At 39.2% G+C, this 15,000-nt stretch overlaps 2 protein-coding genes across 2 annotated transcripts in view; both read left to right on the forward strand.

Moving 5' to 3' along the window:
- The window catches only part of LOC123510587 (GDP-Man:Man(3)GlcNAc(2)-PP-Dol alpha-1,2-mannosyltransferase-like), a 6,023-nt gene extending 2,740 nt beyond the window's left edge, over window positions 1-3,283 (forward strand). Inside the window, exons 3-4 of the mRNA XM_045265867.1 lie at window positions 540-664; window positions 1,293-3,283. Of these exons, the coding sequence (XP_045121802.1) occupies window positions 540-664; window positions 1,293-2,511 (1,344 nt within the window). The 3' untranslated portion in view covers window positions 2,512-3,283. The remainder of the gene's footprint in view (window positions 1-539; window positions 665-1,292) is intronic.
- A 2,267-nt stretch (window positions 3,284-5,550) lies between these two features.
- On the forward strand, window positions 5,551-10,188 carry LOC123510573 (protein MAK16 homolog A-like). The gene is made up of 8 exons (XM_045265850.1): window positions 5,551-5,659; window positions 6,336-6,382; window positions 6,509-6,652; window positions 7,050-7,232; window positions 7,400-7,529; window positions 7,750-7,932; window positions 8,349-8,471; window positions 9,973-10,188. Exons 1-8 carry the CDS (start codon window positions 5,645-5,647, stop codon window positions 10,153-10,155), a joined length of 1,008 nt encoding a protein of 335 aa, XP_045121785.1. The 5' UTR covers window positions 5,551-5,644; the 3' UTR covers window positions 10,156-10,188.
- Window positions 10,189-15,000: the final 4,812 nt, after the last annotated feature.

Below are 15,000 nucleotides of genomic sequence, written 5' to 3' on the forward strand. Positions count from 1 at the left end.
GTTAATCTTTTTTCAAACTTCTAAAACTCAGCATTCCTCCTCAGTTTCATTTCTCTTCTTTTATTATTAGTCTTTTTTAATTGTTATTTTTGGAACCAAGCATATTTTTTATGACATTGTTGTAGTTCATGGGTACAAGTGCTAATTTATTTTTGACAGTGTGCTTACATGTGCATTCCATATGAATCAAATTTAAATATTTTCATGTTTTTATGTCTTATACTCGGAACCATGGAGATTTCCTTTATAGGGACTTAATTTATTGGTTTATTGGTATGAGTGCTTCTTTAATTCAATGGTAAGAATATTTCTTTGATTTATTTGTATGAGTGCTTCTTTAATTAATTGGTGCGTTATTCATTGGGGCTTATTTGTTTTGACAATGTCCCTATACATTGCCCAGGAAAGCAGTAGATCAGATCATTTTGGCATCCTCCTTAAATGAAATCATCCTCTTCAAACTAGTCTTCTTAATTTTTACTCCAGAGCATATTTTTCTATAGTGACTTAATTCAATGAATGTTTACTTATCCCAACAGTGTGTGTATACATTGCCAAGAGGAGACCCAGGACAGATCCACGTGGCATTCTTTCACCCATACTGCAATGCTGGAGGTGGAGGGGAGAGAGTGCTGTGGTGTGCCATCAGATCACTGCAGAAGAAGTAAGTTTACCAGGAGAGCAAATATATTTCTTCACATCTCTCTTACCTTTTAAATTTTTCATTTTATTTATATATAATTTTTTACGGTTTCGAAGAAAGAACTGTTAGAAAGTTTACAAAAAAGTAAAGAAGTATAATATGTTGAAGTACATATAGTTTTCCTGACCAAGGTTGTGTGTGCAAGGAGTGTTTATAGCTTTAAAGGTGAATATGACAGATTGACATTAAAAGATGGGACATTATGACATGGACTCAATCCCTATGAAAAACAGTTAGGTAAAAGCATATAAATAGATACTTTGTGAGATGCTCTTTTTTTTCTCTCTCTCTCTCTTATTTTGTTTTGTGGATCTATTGTATTGTAATTTCTCTCTTCCACAAATCCATTGGTGTTCATAATAATGCTGGTGTTATATGAAGTTATGGTCATTATTTTCTAGCTGTCAAGGGTTTCTACATGGAATAATATCTTTGAAGTTAGTAAGAAATAAGGTTGAAACCAAATGATAGGCACACTAGTAGCATATATAAAAATTCACTACATTGACCTGTGAATAGATATGAAATTTGTGATACATTGTTGGGGAATGTCTTAATGAATGAATAATGATAACACTTTCTTCCTCAGGTACAAAAACATCAAGTGCTATGTTTACACAGGGGACACAGAAGCTTCACCTGAGGAAATTCTACAAAAGGCAAAGGACAGGTTTAATGTTACTCTGCCTCAACCTGTTGAGTTTATATTTCTAAGAAGTCGTAGTATTGTCGAGGCCAAGTATTACCCTTTCTTGACTCTGTTTATGCAGAGTATTGGATCCATAATGCTGGCTGGGGAAGCTCTGTCCAAGTTTCGACCAGACATCTTTTTTGATTCCATGGGTTATGCATTTACCTATCCAGTATTTCGTTTCATTGGTGGCTGTGTTGTGGGATGCTACACTCACTACCCCACCATAAGTACTGACATGCTGAATAGAGTGTCAGATAGGGTTGAATCCCACAACAACAGGAGGCTCATTGCAAATAGTGCATTCTTCAGTTTTGCCAAGATGGTTTATTACAGAGTGTTTGCCGAGTTGTATTCTCTTGTCGGCTGGAGTGCGCAGGTGGTGATGGTTAATTCTTCCTGGACACATGGACACATTTCATCACTTTGGGGAGTGAATCGACGCATTCACATTGTGTATCCTCCATGTGACACTGAGAAATTCAAAAGTCTTGAGATCATTCCTGACGTAGAGAAGAAAGTAAAGTCCATAGTGTCAATAGGTCAGATTCGTCCAGAGAAAGATCATGCCCTGCAGTTGAAAGCTCTCCACCGACTCTGTGAAATTGTGGATCCTGCCACTGAGGCTCAGCTTGTGATCATTGGTGGCTGCCGGAACGAGGAGGACCACCAGAGGGTTTCAGCACTGAAAGACTTAGCAGCTTCTCTTAATATTGAGGACAAAGTAGTGTGGAAGCTGAATGCACCATTTGATGAGCTGCTGGAGTGTGTTCAGCAAGGCACAATTGGATTGCATACCATGTGGTGTGAACATTTTGGCATCTGTGTGGTGGAATGCATGGCTGGAGGCCTCATAATGGTTGCTCATGATTCTGGTGGACCAAAATTGGACATTGTTGTAGATTATGAAGAACAGCAAACTGGATACAGAGCAACGGATGTTGAGTCTTATGCACAGGCAATGAAGACTGTTCTTGAGTCTTCCAATGAGACAAGAGAAAACATGCGACTAGCGGCCAGGAGTTCTGTCGACAGATTTAGTGACATAGAGTTTGAAATGGCCTTTCTTGGTGCTTGTGAGAGTTTATTTTCCTCCACTAATGTAGTTTTGAATTAATGCTTATTGTTACAATGTAGCTATTTATTATGACAAATGTTTCAGCTTCAAAACTTTGGTAAAGGAAAAATTATGTTGTATAGGAGTGGCTACTTATTATGCATAGAAGTGAGAGGGAGGTGGCACTGTTTAGTGTTAAGGTGGGTGCCTTTTCTGTGATCTGTAACCTTTGCTGTCCTCTCTTGAGATGTCCACTTAGCTGTTCATTGTAGGGAATAGGATGGTGATGATGGTAGTAGTGCTGGTGATGACAGTGAAGCTGGAGATTGTGGTGGTGATGGTGGTAGGCAATACCTCCATGTTCTGTCATACTGCACATTGCTAAGCTGCTGTTAGGTGGTAAGGGGTGACTCACATAAATGTGGAGCTTACCTTTCAAAATTATGATGATTCAACTCACCATCCCCAGAAATTAAGTATGTAGAGGGATGTGAGTTGCCAGAAATAGAGATAGATTGGTAAGAAATGTTGGCCAGCAATTGTTTCTGCTTTTTGGATCTGTTGCAGTTAAAATACTTATTATTTTTCTACTAATTCTATGAAAAGACTTGATAGACAGCTGCCATAGAAGATTTGCTATACATAGAGTAAATCTGTACTGTACTTTAATTTTTCTAGGCCACCATAGCAAATTTACAGAATAAGTCCAATGACATACTAAGGAGTTCTCTTGCCGATCCATCTTTCCATCCACCACTGTGTGTGTGTGTGTGTGTGTGTGTGTGTGTGTGTGTGTGTGTGTGTGTGTGTGTGTGTGTGTGTGTGTGTGTGTGTGTGTGTGTGTGTAATTCACCTCGGTCACCTGCTGGTCACCCAGCCAGTCTTCCCCATTATGAAGCGAGCTCAGAGCTCATAGACCGATCTTCTGGTAGGACTGAGACCACAACACACTCCACACACCGGGAAAGCGAGGCCATAACCCCTCGAGTTACATCCCGTACCTATTTCCTGCGAGGTGAACAGGGGTCACACATTAAGAGGCTTGCCCATTTGCCTCGCCGTGCCGGGACTCGAACCCGGGCCTCTCGATTGTGAGTCGAGCGTGTTAACCACTACACTATGTGGTGTGTGTGTGTGTGTGTGTGTGTGTGTGTGTGTGTGTGTGTGTGTGTGCACATGTGAAAGCAAACATGTGAATTAGTGTGTGTATGTGAGTATAGGAACACTAGGAATTGATTTGTGGTGTCTTTATCTCTTGTGATTTGATGTGGTTGTGGTAGACAGGTGTATGTTCTGTTGAGGAAGGAGGCAGGTGGGTGGGCAAGGCTGGTGGCCCCTGTCACTGCAACACTAATTGCAGATGCACACACTGTTGGGAAGTCTTTGGTGATATGTTCCAGGGGATGGGGTGGGTGAAAGAAGGTCATGATTGTTATTCAGATAACTGACAAAGTCCTAAAGGATGCATTGTTGACATTTTGGGATGATAAACTCCCAGTGATACTATGGCTAAAGGTTGAGTTGATATTAAGAATCTTGTTAAAAAAATGTGGATGTTGACTGTTTCCTTTACTTTGCTAGCATTGTTCGTACAGGAATTCATTGTGTTTTATCACACATTTCCACTTATTGTACCCAAAAGGAGATTATCACTGGTCTGTGTATGAGCATGCCTCTGTACCATTTTCTCTCACCTTTGTGTGATACATTTATGAGTTAGTTCCATAGCACAACATGAGTTGCCCTGCACAGGATATTGAAATATACAATGCATGTTCTTTTTCAGTGTGTATCAGTTAGTATTTGTGCCATTCATTTCCCAGATTTTCCTTTTTAATGTTAATGCCCATTCATATGTAGCAGTACATGTGTTCCTACCTGCACTGTATTAGTCATTGTTTGACAAGATCAGATTGTACCAAAGATTTGGCCTGTTGTCTTAAGGCTGGTGGCTTTGTTCTTGTTTCAGAAGTACATCCATAGAATTTAATAGCACATAAATCTTGTGGTTTGTTGTATTATGTTCCTTCTGCATGCCAGTTTTCAAATGTCAGTCATGCCTATGTAGATACTTAAATTTTTCAAATTCTTAGCAAAGTAGGTATTGGATCTAAAAAAAAATGCATTCAATCAGTAGCCTATATTTCAAAGAATCTGAACCCATCTTCTGTTCTACATTCCTCTGTTTAACTTCACTTCAGCCTTATCTTCACAGTCATTCATAACCAGGGTGATGAGAAGTCCAACTAAGTCAGCAGGATCCAGGAAGCACTGGAAGCATTAGCCTACACTGATATTGTGGGTGAAGTATAAGGTGATCTAGATAGATCAATCATGAGATAGAACAGTGTTGGCATTGATAAATTTGATTGATTGGTAGCAGGTCATCCCCAGAAATAAGGACTGATAGCCTCTATTATACCATGTGCCTTTTGTGTTCCTCATTTTTAATGTTTTACCCTAGGGCAATGTTGGATTTCATGAGACTCGACCTCACTGTGTGTTCTTTATACCATAGAGTATAGAGGAGATAAACTGATAAGTGATTGATTGATTGATTATTGAATTAATAAATAAATGCAACAAAGGAGGAGGATGGACCTTGCCACCGACCCCCTGGGCAAAGACTTGTTAAAGTATTAAAAATATATAAATAGACGGCATACATAACAAGAATACAAGTACTTGAATAAATAGATACAGATATTGCTCTAAGTGTAGTAATTGAAAGGCATTGCGGCTTCAGTGTAACTGAAAGATGACCAAATAATGGTTCAGCTGAAAATGGCAAATCGCTGGAGAGAGAGAGAGAGAGAATAAGATTAGCCATGGATGAAGGAAATAGTGACAAAGGTCGGTAGTTTTTTTTTAAGCGAAGTCAAACTGTTAAGAAACCTAATGAGGCGTACCGGTAGTACTAAATATAGATGTACAGTATTTGTTGTATAAAATTACTTTTCTTAAGTAAATTTTTATACGACGAGCGTAAAATAAATACATACAATACGTGCACTTGTGATAATTTGAACACCTTTATAATTTTTTACATAATTTAAGTATATTGATAAGGAAACAAAAAAACGTACAAGTGAATATTTCAAGTATGGTTTAGGCTCGTTGTTACCACAACAACATAAGGAGGCACGTGTGCAGCTGGCGGCGCCTCTTACTGGCCTGCCCTTATATTGCCACCATGCAGAGCGACGACGTAAGTATGCATTATTAGCACAGTATATCGTAGTATGACTTTCACGAGAAGAGATATGTCTGGAGTATAACCTCATTGCAGCGCTTGGTGGAGCTACAGATGTGTTGTTCTGCCATTCACCCGGTACCATGGGAGGGAACAGTTTTGTGGTGGCATTTTAGCTTCAAAGATATGAAATTCTTGAAATTTAAGTTCTTACTGTATAACATAACATAACATAAATAATAGGATAACAAAGGGCCACCAGGGCCCATCTAGGTTATCCTGTATCAGTCGCACAGCGACCTCGTCATCAGTACTTAAAGATACACTTACAAGTATACAATAAATTATATACTAATTCTAAATATTTGGCCCATTAACAGGGTATGGTTTGTAAGATTAAAAAGGAGTTAGTTTTGGGGGATATAAGGAAATACTGTAGCTTCCAAGATAGTTATTGGGATGAAGAGCATTTGGTGTAAGGTTTGCAAGGGTATTTACTTGGTTTTGAGAATATTAGAGACAATGCAACATCCGTGTGACGTAATATCCAGAGTTAGTCCACCAAGAACCGAAGTGTGATGAAGCAAGTGTGCATTACATCAAATGTCTGTATCCCTGTCAACACTTCTGGTGCACTAACAGCTGCACTGTCACCCATGTTTGCTGACCAGTGTGCTTTGTTTGCTTACAGATAACATGGAGTATCATCAACAAGTCCTTCTGTTCCTTCAAGATCCAGTAAGTTTATGTACCCAGTGATTTTTGAGTGAAGCTTTGTACAAAATTGCTGACAGTCTTTTCTCAGAAATAATTTTCTTGTTTTGTCTTATTTATTGTGTTTAATTATTTATTGGTAATTTGCAGAACCAAGAGCCAGAAGTTTTGCAGAAATGAGTTTAATCTGACAGGCCTGTGCAGCCGCAGCTCATGTCCATTGGCCAACACACAGTATGCCACTGTTCGGGAAGAAAAGGGTGTCATTTACCTGTACATGCGCACAGCTGAGAGGTATGAATGTGTCCTGTAGCTGATGCAAATAAAATAAATATATAGTTCTAAGGAGGTGCAAGATAACAGAATACCACACCAGGACTTTGTTTTGTTACTTGAGAGATTTAAGTATTACATGTACTTTTAGCTGGTTCTTGACATGTCTGCTGTTATAATTGGTTTCTGATTTTTACAAAAATGAGTTTGACTCTTCTAAAGTATTAAAAATGATATTTACTTATATTTTCAGAGTCTTCATTTAGTGGAAATGACAGTAAAATTACCAATTTCTGCGGATTAATTTGCAATGATTTGAATTCTCCTTGCTGCTTTACAAATTTTTCATTTCCAGATTGATAGATGATTAACATTATTCCATAACTATATCCACATTTATTCTAGAATACATTTTCAGAGCCTTCTTTCCTGCCAAGCAGTGGGAAAAAGTGAAGCTTTCAAGAAATTTTGTCAAAGCTCTGCAGCAAATTGATGAGAATCTTATCTTCTGGAAAAAATACTTCCGCCAGAAATGTCGGCAGAGATTACTGAAGATAACTCAGTATCTCACTCGCATGAGAAAGATCAAATTAGGACGACAGTAAGTAGTTATACAATTTTATATATGCAAAGATTCTCTTTAAGGATAACTGAAATTATTTTATCTGTATTATGGGTCAATAATTGGGTAAGGAAGCTGCTGCATGACACACATAAGCCAAGGTGCCTGATGGTGGTGAGTCTAACCACAGTGCACTTGTTTTCCAGGAAGAAGTTGGTGCCTATACAGAGGAAAGTTGACCTGCGCATAAAGAGGCGTGAAGAAAAGGCCCTTGTTGCTGCTAGAATTGACAATGCCATTGAGAAACAGCTGCTGCAGAGACTGAAGGATGGAACTGTAGGACATTTTGTTATATAATAAGACTTTCAGTTTGTTATAACTAGTTTGCTCATTTGGTATTCACAGTTTTTTGTTCTGTTGATATTTTCATGCATTTGATGATTAGAAAAAAAATAAGGATAACCTAGGAAGAGTTGAGATTAGTCAAATTCCAGGGCAGTTTCAATTTACTATAACATTTGTCATCAATTTTAGAGTACATTTTCTTATATTTCAGTATGAGCGCATCTACAACTTCCCACAAGAAGCTTTCAATGTACGTATAGATGAAGAAGAGGAAGAAAGTGAAATAGAAGATGAGGAAGAGTATGAAGAGGAGAAGGAGGAAGAAGTGGAGACCGATGAGGACGTTGAAGGAGAGTTAGAGAAAGAGGCTTTGGAAGACGAGAGAAGAGATGAAGTGAGTGGTGACAATAATTGCAGATATTGATCCCATTTCCTTTGCACTGTATTGATTTTTTGCCTGTTTCTTTATATCCTCATTCCTGTGACTTGAACTCTTTTAGCTGAGATATTTCAAGACTCATCCTTAAATTTTTATTATGTTTATTATGTGAAAAAAAAGGCCCATTTAGTTGCCAGTCCCCTTGTAGGTACAAGAGTGTTAGCCAAAATAAAGGGATTAATTTCTTGAAACATCTCTATTAAATGAAGTCAAGTCACAGAAAGGTGGAAGTGCAGAAACAGGCAGGGAGATCCAGAGTGAACCAAAAAAAAATATGAATGATTGAGTAATATTGGTTAATTCTTGTCTTCTGTCTCAATATTAAACAAAATTATTCAAAAAGCAAGATTTATTTATTTCTTTGTCTGCAGATGGATAGTGATGATGATGATGATGATGATGATGATGATGATGGTGGTGATGATGAGGATGAAGATAGTGAAGAGGAGCATCAGTTTGTTGCTGACTTTGATGAGAGTGATGATGACTTAGAGGTTAGTTTTGCATGCTTTCCTTGTGCTAGCGGTGGATGGTACGTAGGCACAACTTTTAACTTTCATCATGTAAAGTGGTGCAGTGGAACCATGTGTGCTTTGGGATCTGAGGGGTCTCCAAGCATACGGGTTTGAATCCTGTCCACGGTCCGAGGTTGGGCTTCCACACTTGGGGCAATGGTTTCTTAGCGGGTGGGCTTTGAGATAGGAGGTACCCCCCAAAAAAGCCCAGAAATTCCTGTGAAAAGCCCACATGGTATAAAAAAAAAGTCTTGGACAGGTGTTTAGTAACCTTCATTTATGTTCACTGCTTTGTATTTTATTCCACAATGTTATTTTGATCTTGGAAATGTGGTAGTTGTCAGTTCATAAAGAGACTTAGGCTGAAATTTACTTTGTCTATCTTGGGATAATTTAGTAATTAACTTTTATTCACTGTATTATGTATTTTCTTATAAGGTTGAGTCTTGGTGTGGTGGAAATCTGCCAGTTGCCAAGTTTCATAAGGAGACTTACAATATCTATACCGGTACCAGTGTAATTTGGTAGTCAGGGGGTTGGCTGCATTTGTCCTGGATTGTTGTCATCTTCACACAACAGGCACATGGCACACACACACACACACACTCTCTCTCTCTCTCTCTCTCTCTCTCTCTCTCTCTCTCTCTCTCTCTCTCTCTCTCTCTCTCTCTCTCTCTCTCTCTCTTAAAACTGTCATTCCTTGCATTAATTTATTTAGAATGTTAACATTTCATACAGGATTACATGAGTTATTGAATGGTTTTTATTTGAAGGTGGAAGAATAACTTTGTAAGTCTTCTGATATATTTGCTGACACATACAGGTCATTCCATGTTGTTGGCTTAGTATCTTGACACAGGCCTTGCTCAGTTGACTTGTCACAGGTCAGATTATATATTCACTCTTGGTCACTCCATCACCATGGAATGTACTTAAGCTTCTCAGTCTTGTGCTGTCTACAGGGAAGCAAGAGTCATTAACATTTGAATTAGATATTGTATAGAAGAAAATGCCAACAGTGCTTCTTTACTGCTGCTCTCACAGGTATTTTGTGATGGAGTGAGGAGTGGATAGTTATAGCCAGTGCCCGAGTACTACGTTAGTCTCGAATAATTTTGGGCACAGCTTCACTTAGTTCACTGCTTTACAGTCTTGCATGATTTGGTGAGGAATTTTAGTTTCAGGCTTCATAAGGAGGCTGTCATTATATTGGAGGACTTAATTTGAGAGGAAATCGCAGTAGGGATGAATGTAGATTTCTCCATTGTTGACTATGAGTCCTATGCCACATAACAGCCTGGCCACACACTCCACAGTTGGGCATAACACTGCTACCATTCTTTGTGTATCAGGAATCCATGGAGTGTTTGGCAAGATCACATTTTTTTGTAACTGTGACACAAGCTGAAACATGCATAAACAAAAAACAGGTGATTCTAAAAGTGACGGATTAAACATATTGATTATCTCTATCACTCAGGATGCTGCCGAAAGGATGGCCATGAGCTCAGATGGAGATGAATATGAGGAAGAAGTGAAGGGAAGAAGCATTGTGAGGAGGCATCCAGTAAGTTTAAGAAACATAAAGAGCAGAGGAAAGGCCAGGCTGGAGGTGGAATATGAGATGCCAGAAGACTCCAGTAAAGAGAAAGTTACCACATGAAATTGATGTATAGAATAAAGTTGAGGTTAAGTGTCTGAGATTTTGTATTCCATGTATGGCTGGTGAATTGCATGTTTGTATGTATGTATGTAAGAATACAAGGAAGCTACTGGAGCCAGGTAACTTAAAAGTAATTTAGTCTTTCTTTTATCTCAAACAAGATAGAGATGATTGGAATAGGCTCAGCTGTTAATTGTTGGTGGAAACCTTTGTGTGACATTCATAATATTGATTCCTATAAGGACCTTTTCTTTCCTTTTCTCTCAATTATTTGTCTCGTCTACTAATGCTAACAGCACACCTATTGAGTCTATTAAAATCATACCACTTTGTTTGAGAGCCAATTTCCTCTCATCTTTTAAACCTAACATTATATTTGCTTTTCCATTGATATGCAAGATGAGTAATTGACCAAGGACAAAATATGCTTAACAGAACAGTTCATTGAGGTGTCAGTCACTAAAAAAAGACAAAAAAGTAAAAAAAAGTTGCCTTAAAACCTGAAAATTTATTTTCATCCCAATCTTGGTACCATGCTTTATTTCCATGTGAAAGGAAATGACTGAGGAGAAAAGAGAAAAACGTTAGAGACAACGAAGACAAGGCACTGACTTGAAATAAGAGTATCAGTGATTTATATATGGCACACCATGGCAAAACAAAACTGTGGCACTCACCCATAATTATTTCTGACGCCGATACACCTAAACTTTGAGATGATCTTATTACAATGATTTATTGATTATACAAAAAGTGACAAAAGGTAAAAAAAAAAAAAAAGCTATTGTTAAAGATAGAAAGTAATGAGAATATAGGAAAGAGCCTTCATATTAGTTTTCATCAAGAAAGATTCTTAAGATGAGATGAAAGTAGTAACCTCACAGATAATTAACTTACTGCCTCGGATTTATTCTCATACTACTACTTCACCAGTTCTGTATCTAGAAAAAAAAAAAAAAAACTGGTTTAAGACGAAAATATGAAATACTCCACATTAGATAAAAGAAAAAAATATATATTTAGCGTCATAACTGTTCACCGTGGCAACAGTGCACTGTGCACATACGTCAAGGCCGAGAAAACAATGTTTACGTGATAGAGTGGCGTAACATTGGCTGAGGAAAAGGAAGTAATCATGTGTGATGTCATTCTTCTGTCTTGGTGGAATTTGGAGAGTATACCTGAAGACACAACGCTAAAGGTACGCTGGAGGGCTGCATTATATATGTGGAAGTCCTGTTATAATTAATATGAACTATCGAGTACGTGTTTACCACCAGGGCATATAAACAATGAGGGTTTGGGAACACATTCTACAAACATCTCTGCACCGGTCTTCCATTGGTTTTTAAAGGCTCTTGTTGTTGTAAATACTTAGGTTTTAAGGGAGTTTTTATGGTTCTAGTGACGATAAAGGGTTTTACGTACTACTTCGACTGAAACCACCACCACCACACACACACACTCACTGTAGCCAATATGTAATTTTTGGTTAATATTTTCATGGTGTGAATAAATCAGGAAAAAGAAGGATGAGATAGTGGAGGAAATAAGAAAGGGAGAAGAAACGAAGGGGGAGAGGAATAAGAGGAGGAAGAGGCAGGACAGAAAGAAAAAAATATGGAAGGTCTTGGTCAAGGTGGTAATTCTCTGCTCGATTCTTGGCTTCAGCTTTACTCGTACCAGGGCTCGTATACTCAAACTCTGCGCTTCACCACTATTTCAAGAGGCTTTTATTTAAGTTTACACAAGTTTTTAAGGTGTTTTTACTATTCTAGAGGCAGAGTGAAGAGATTTATACATTATTAACTGGAGAAACACTCTTGAAAACCCCGCTAATCATCTCTGTGGCCCTTGAAAATAGTCGTGGTGAGAGGGCAAAGCGTTTCTGAAGACGGGTTCGAGACTCCACCAAACCTTCAGTCTCGGTGAAAGCATCTCTCTTTCAACACCAGCCAGCGGTCAGGCACCACATCACACTTCAGCCAGGTATGCACGTGCCAGGTGAAAGCATCTCTCTTTCAACACCAGCCAGCGGTCAGGCACCACATCACACTTCAGCCAGGTATGCACGTGGGCATAGGTGATGTATAGTGACTTGTGGGAGTAACTTGAAGGGATGTGTGTGTGTGTGTGTGTGTGTGTGTGTGTGGATTGTAGAGTGTTGAGATGGGTTGGTTAGTAGATTGGAGACGAATTGATGGATTAATGGATAGGTAGATAAAGTATACGGTGGGCGTATGGGTGAATATGGTTGAGTGAATGGGTGAAAGGATTGGGTAATGAAAGTAGGTGGGAGGGTGAGTAGATAGAAGAGTGAAAAACATATTCCTATTCATCCCATTCTTTTTATGTGTTTATAGAGTATAGAGACTTCATAGATTGCTTTGAATGGTGTGTGGGCGTGGGGTGTCTTGCGTGGCGTGCCGTGGCGTTCCCTCTGGCGCTTCTCACCTGCTGCTAAACTCTTGATTATGCCCAGTATCGAAAAGTTATAATATTTGGTTCTGAACTTTGCTTTAAATTGAATCAGTAATCAGCGACGAGGAGAAGGCTGAGGCGCGATCTCCTTCCCCCATCAAACCCCTCTCTCTCTCTCTCTCTCTCTCTCTCTCTCTCTCTCTCTCTCTCTCTCTCTCTCGATTTTTGGCTGCGTCAATTATTATATTACAAATTTCATGAAATGTCACTTTTATGTATACGTCAGAGAGAGAGAGAGAGAGAGAGAGAGAGAGAGAGAGAGAGAGAGAGAGAGAGAGCATAAAGACAGTACTACATGGGAAGGATCACTAAATTAAGAAACAATTCCCTTAGAGCAGCACTATAAACATCCAGTAAATTGAAGAAGGGCGGTGCGAGGAGGCCTGGAGGTGACTCTGACTAGCAAGTGTCCCCAGCTGGCCTTGGCGACTCCCTGGCTAGACTAATGTATGCTGTATGGAGTCTGGGCAGTATTTCACCTTTACGAGGGTCTTGATGCTATCGTTGTATGGGTGTAATGGCCGCCGTGGCAGAGGGGCGCCCACACTCCCTTGAAGTGTATAGAGTAGGGGACTGGAAAATTTAATGGGTTGAAATCAAAGTATGTTTATTGCCATATCTACGTGTTCACTGCTGTTATTATTTTTGTGTCTATATCTTCTGGGTAAAGTTAAGTTTTATGAAAGGGATAGTAAGTAATTGTGAGCAGAATAGTAGATAAATGGAATGGACTCAGTTGTGGGTTGTTGATGTCGAGTTAGGAGTTTTAGAAGACTAGACTAGTATGGATGGGGATAATTGTTGGAAATGCATGTTTTGGAAAGGGGTGAGCCTGATAGCTTAACCTCTTCAATACTGTGACACATTTTTTTTACCTTGAGATTTGTGTACCATTAGACCATTTTTATTGACATTAGGAAGGGTCTATGGAGGTCAAAGATTAATGGCCAGAGTCTTCATTATTTCAATCCCCCAATATGAGTTTCTGAAATTGTATAATATCACCAAATAGTAAGCAGAAGGAATATGGAAACGCGTCATGGTACTGAAGGGGTTAATGGAGCTTCCTATATATGCTACCTTGTATACCAATAGCTTCTTGCAACTCCCCTTACTATACCCTTATTTACTTCCCTGATTTTCTCATGTATTTACCAACTTATGCATCAGTCATGTTTTTTAATTATTAGCAAGCAGAGTGGCGGAAAGACGTGCGTGGCGGGCAGCGCATTGCATGTGTGTGCTTTGCGTGCGTAGCGTTCAGAAGTGTGCGAAGTCTTTGAAAGGATTCCGCTGAGAGGCTTACAACCAGAATCGGTTATCTGACAGTTCTTGTAGGGCAACAGTGCGCTGTATTACTCAACCTGTCCTACACCGTCAGTCTGGCCTATATGCTTTGCTCTCTCATGCACCATCACTGTTTTCCAAAGGCTCCAGTTGAAGATACTCGTGTTTTTAAAGGTATTTTCATGGTTCTGGTGATAGATTGGCAAGATTTATAGTTTGTTAAAAGGAAAAACTGTCTTGAAAACCCGGCAATAGTCTGTCTTCTCTAAAGTGGCTCCTTGGTCTCGGTTTGAATGGTGTCGCAGGGAATGCGTAGTTGTCAGATTTTGAGGAAAAACCGTGAGCTATCCTTGTAATAAGTACGTTGATCAACAGAATACAAGTATTATTTACATCAAATCAATAAGCTACAATATATTTTACATCTATGAAGCATTTTAGAAAAGACAGACTGTAGTTGTCTCTGTGGCCTTGAAAAATTGTCGTAGTGAGAGGGTAAGACGTTGCTGAATATGGTGTATATACACGCTCAGTCTTATCAGGCTGGCGGGAGGGAGTGCGGGGGTCGCTGTGGCCTCAAAACATAATGAAGGCAACAGACCCAACACAGAAGGGTGGAGTGATGAACGCCATGGTAGGAGAATCGTTCGCTGAAGACTCTGGGTTGGTGAATCGAAACATTGTGATTCAAATGGAGGTGTGTGCGAGGGGCGTCTTGTAATGGCTCGTTAAGGAAGGGAGGAGACGACGACATGTGTGCAGCGCGTCGCCTTATGGAACGCCTGAGTACTTGATTAGTGTGTGTGTGTGTGTGTGTGTGTGTGTGTGTGTGTGTGTGTGTGTGTGTGTGTGTTCTTAGCTTGTATGCAAAATAACTTGCTCTATATAAGAATAGGAAAAGGGAAACCGTCATTGGTGTGTGTGTGTGTGTGTGTGTGTGTGTGTGTGTGTGTGTGTGTGTTTACCTTGTATTCAGAATAACTTATAACATTCTTACTATATTTATGATTGGGAATAGGGAAAGTGTTATTAGTTTGGTTAATGTATGAAGCTTATTATGAGTACAAATTTAATAGA

This window comes from Portunus trituberculatus, chromosome 29 (genome assembly GCF_017591435.1).
Source record: "Portunus trituberculatus isolate SZX2019 chromosome 29, ASM1759143v1, whole genome shotgun sequence".
Taxonomy (NCBI): Eukaryota; Metazoa; Arthropoda; class Malacostraca; order Decapoda; family Portunidae; genus Portunus; species Portunus trituberculatus.

Coding starts and splice junctions, on each gene's coding strand:
- LOC123510573 (XM_045265850.1), top strand. Junction 6,383..6,508: donor TTCTGTTCCTTCAAGATCCA/GTAAGTTTATGT, acceptor GGTAATTTGCAG/AACCAAGAGCCAGAAGTTTT. Junction 6,653..7,049: donor TACATGCGCACAGCTGAGAG/GTATGAATGTGT, acceptor ATACATTTTCAG/AGCCTTCTTTCCTGCCAAGC.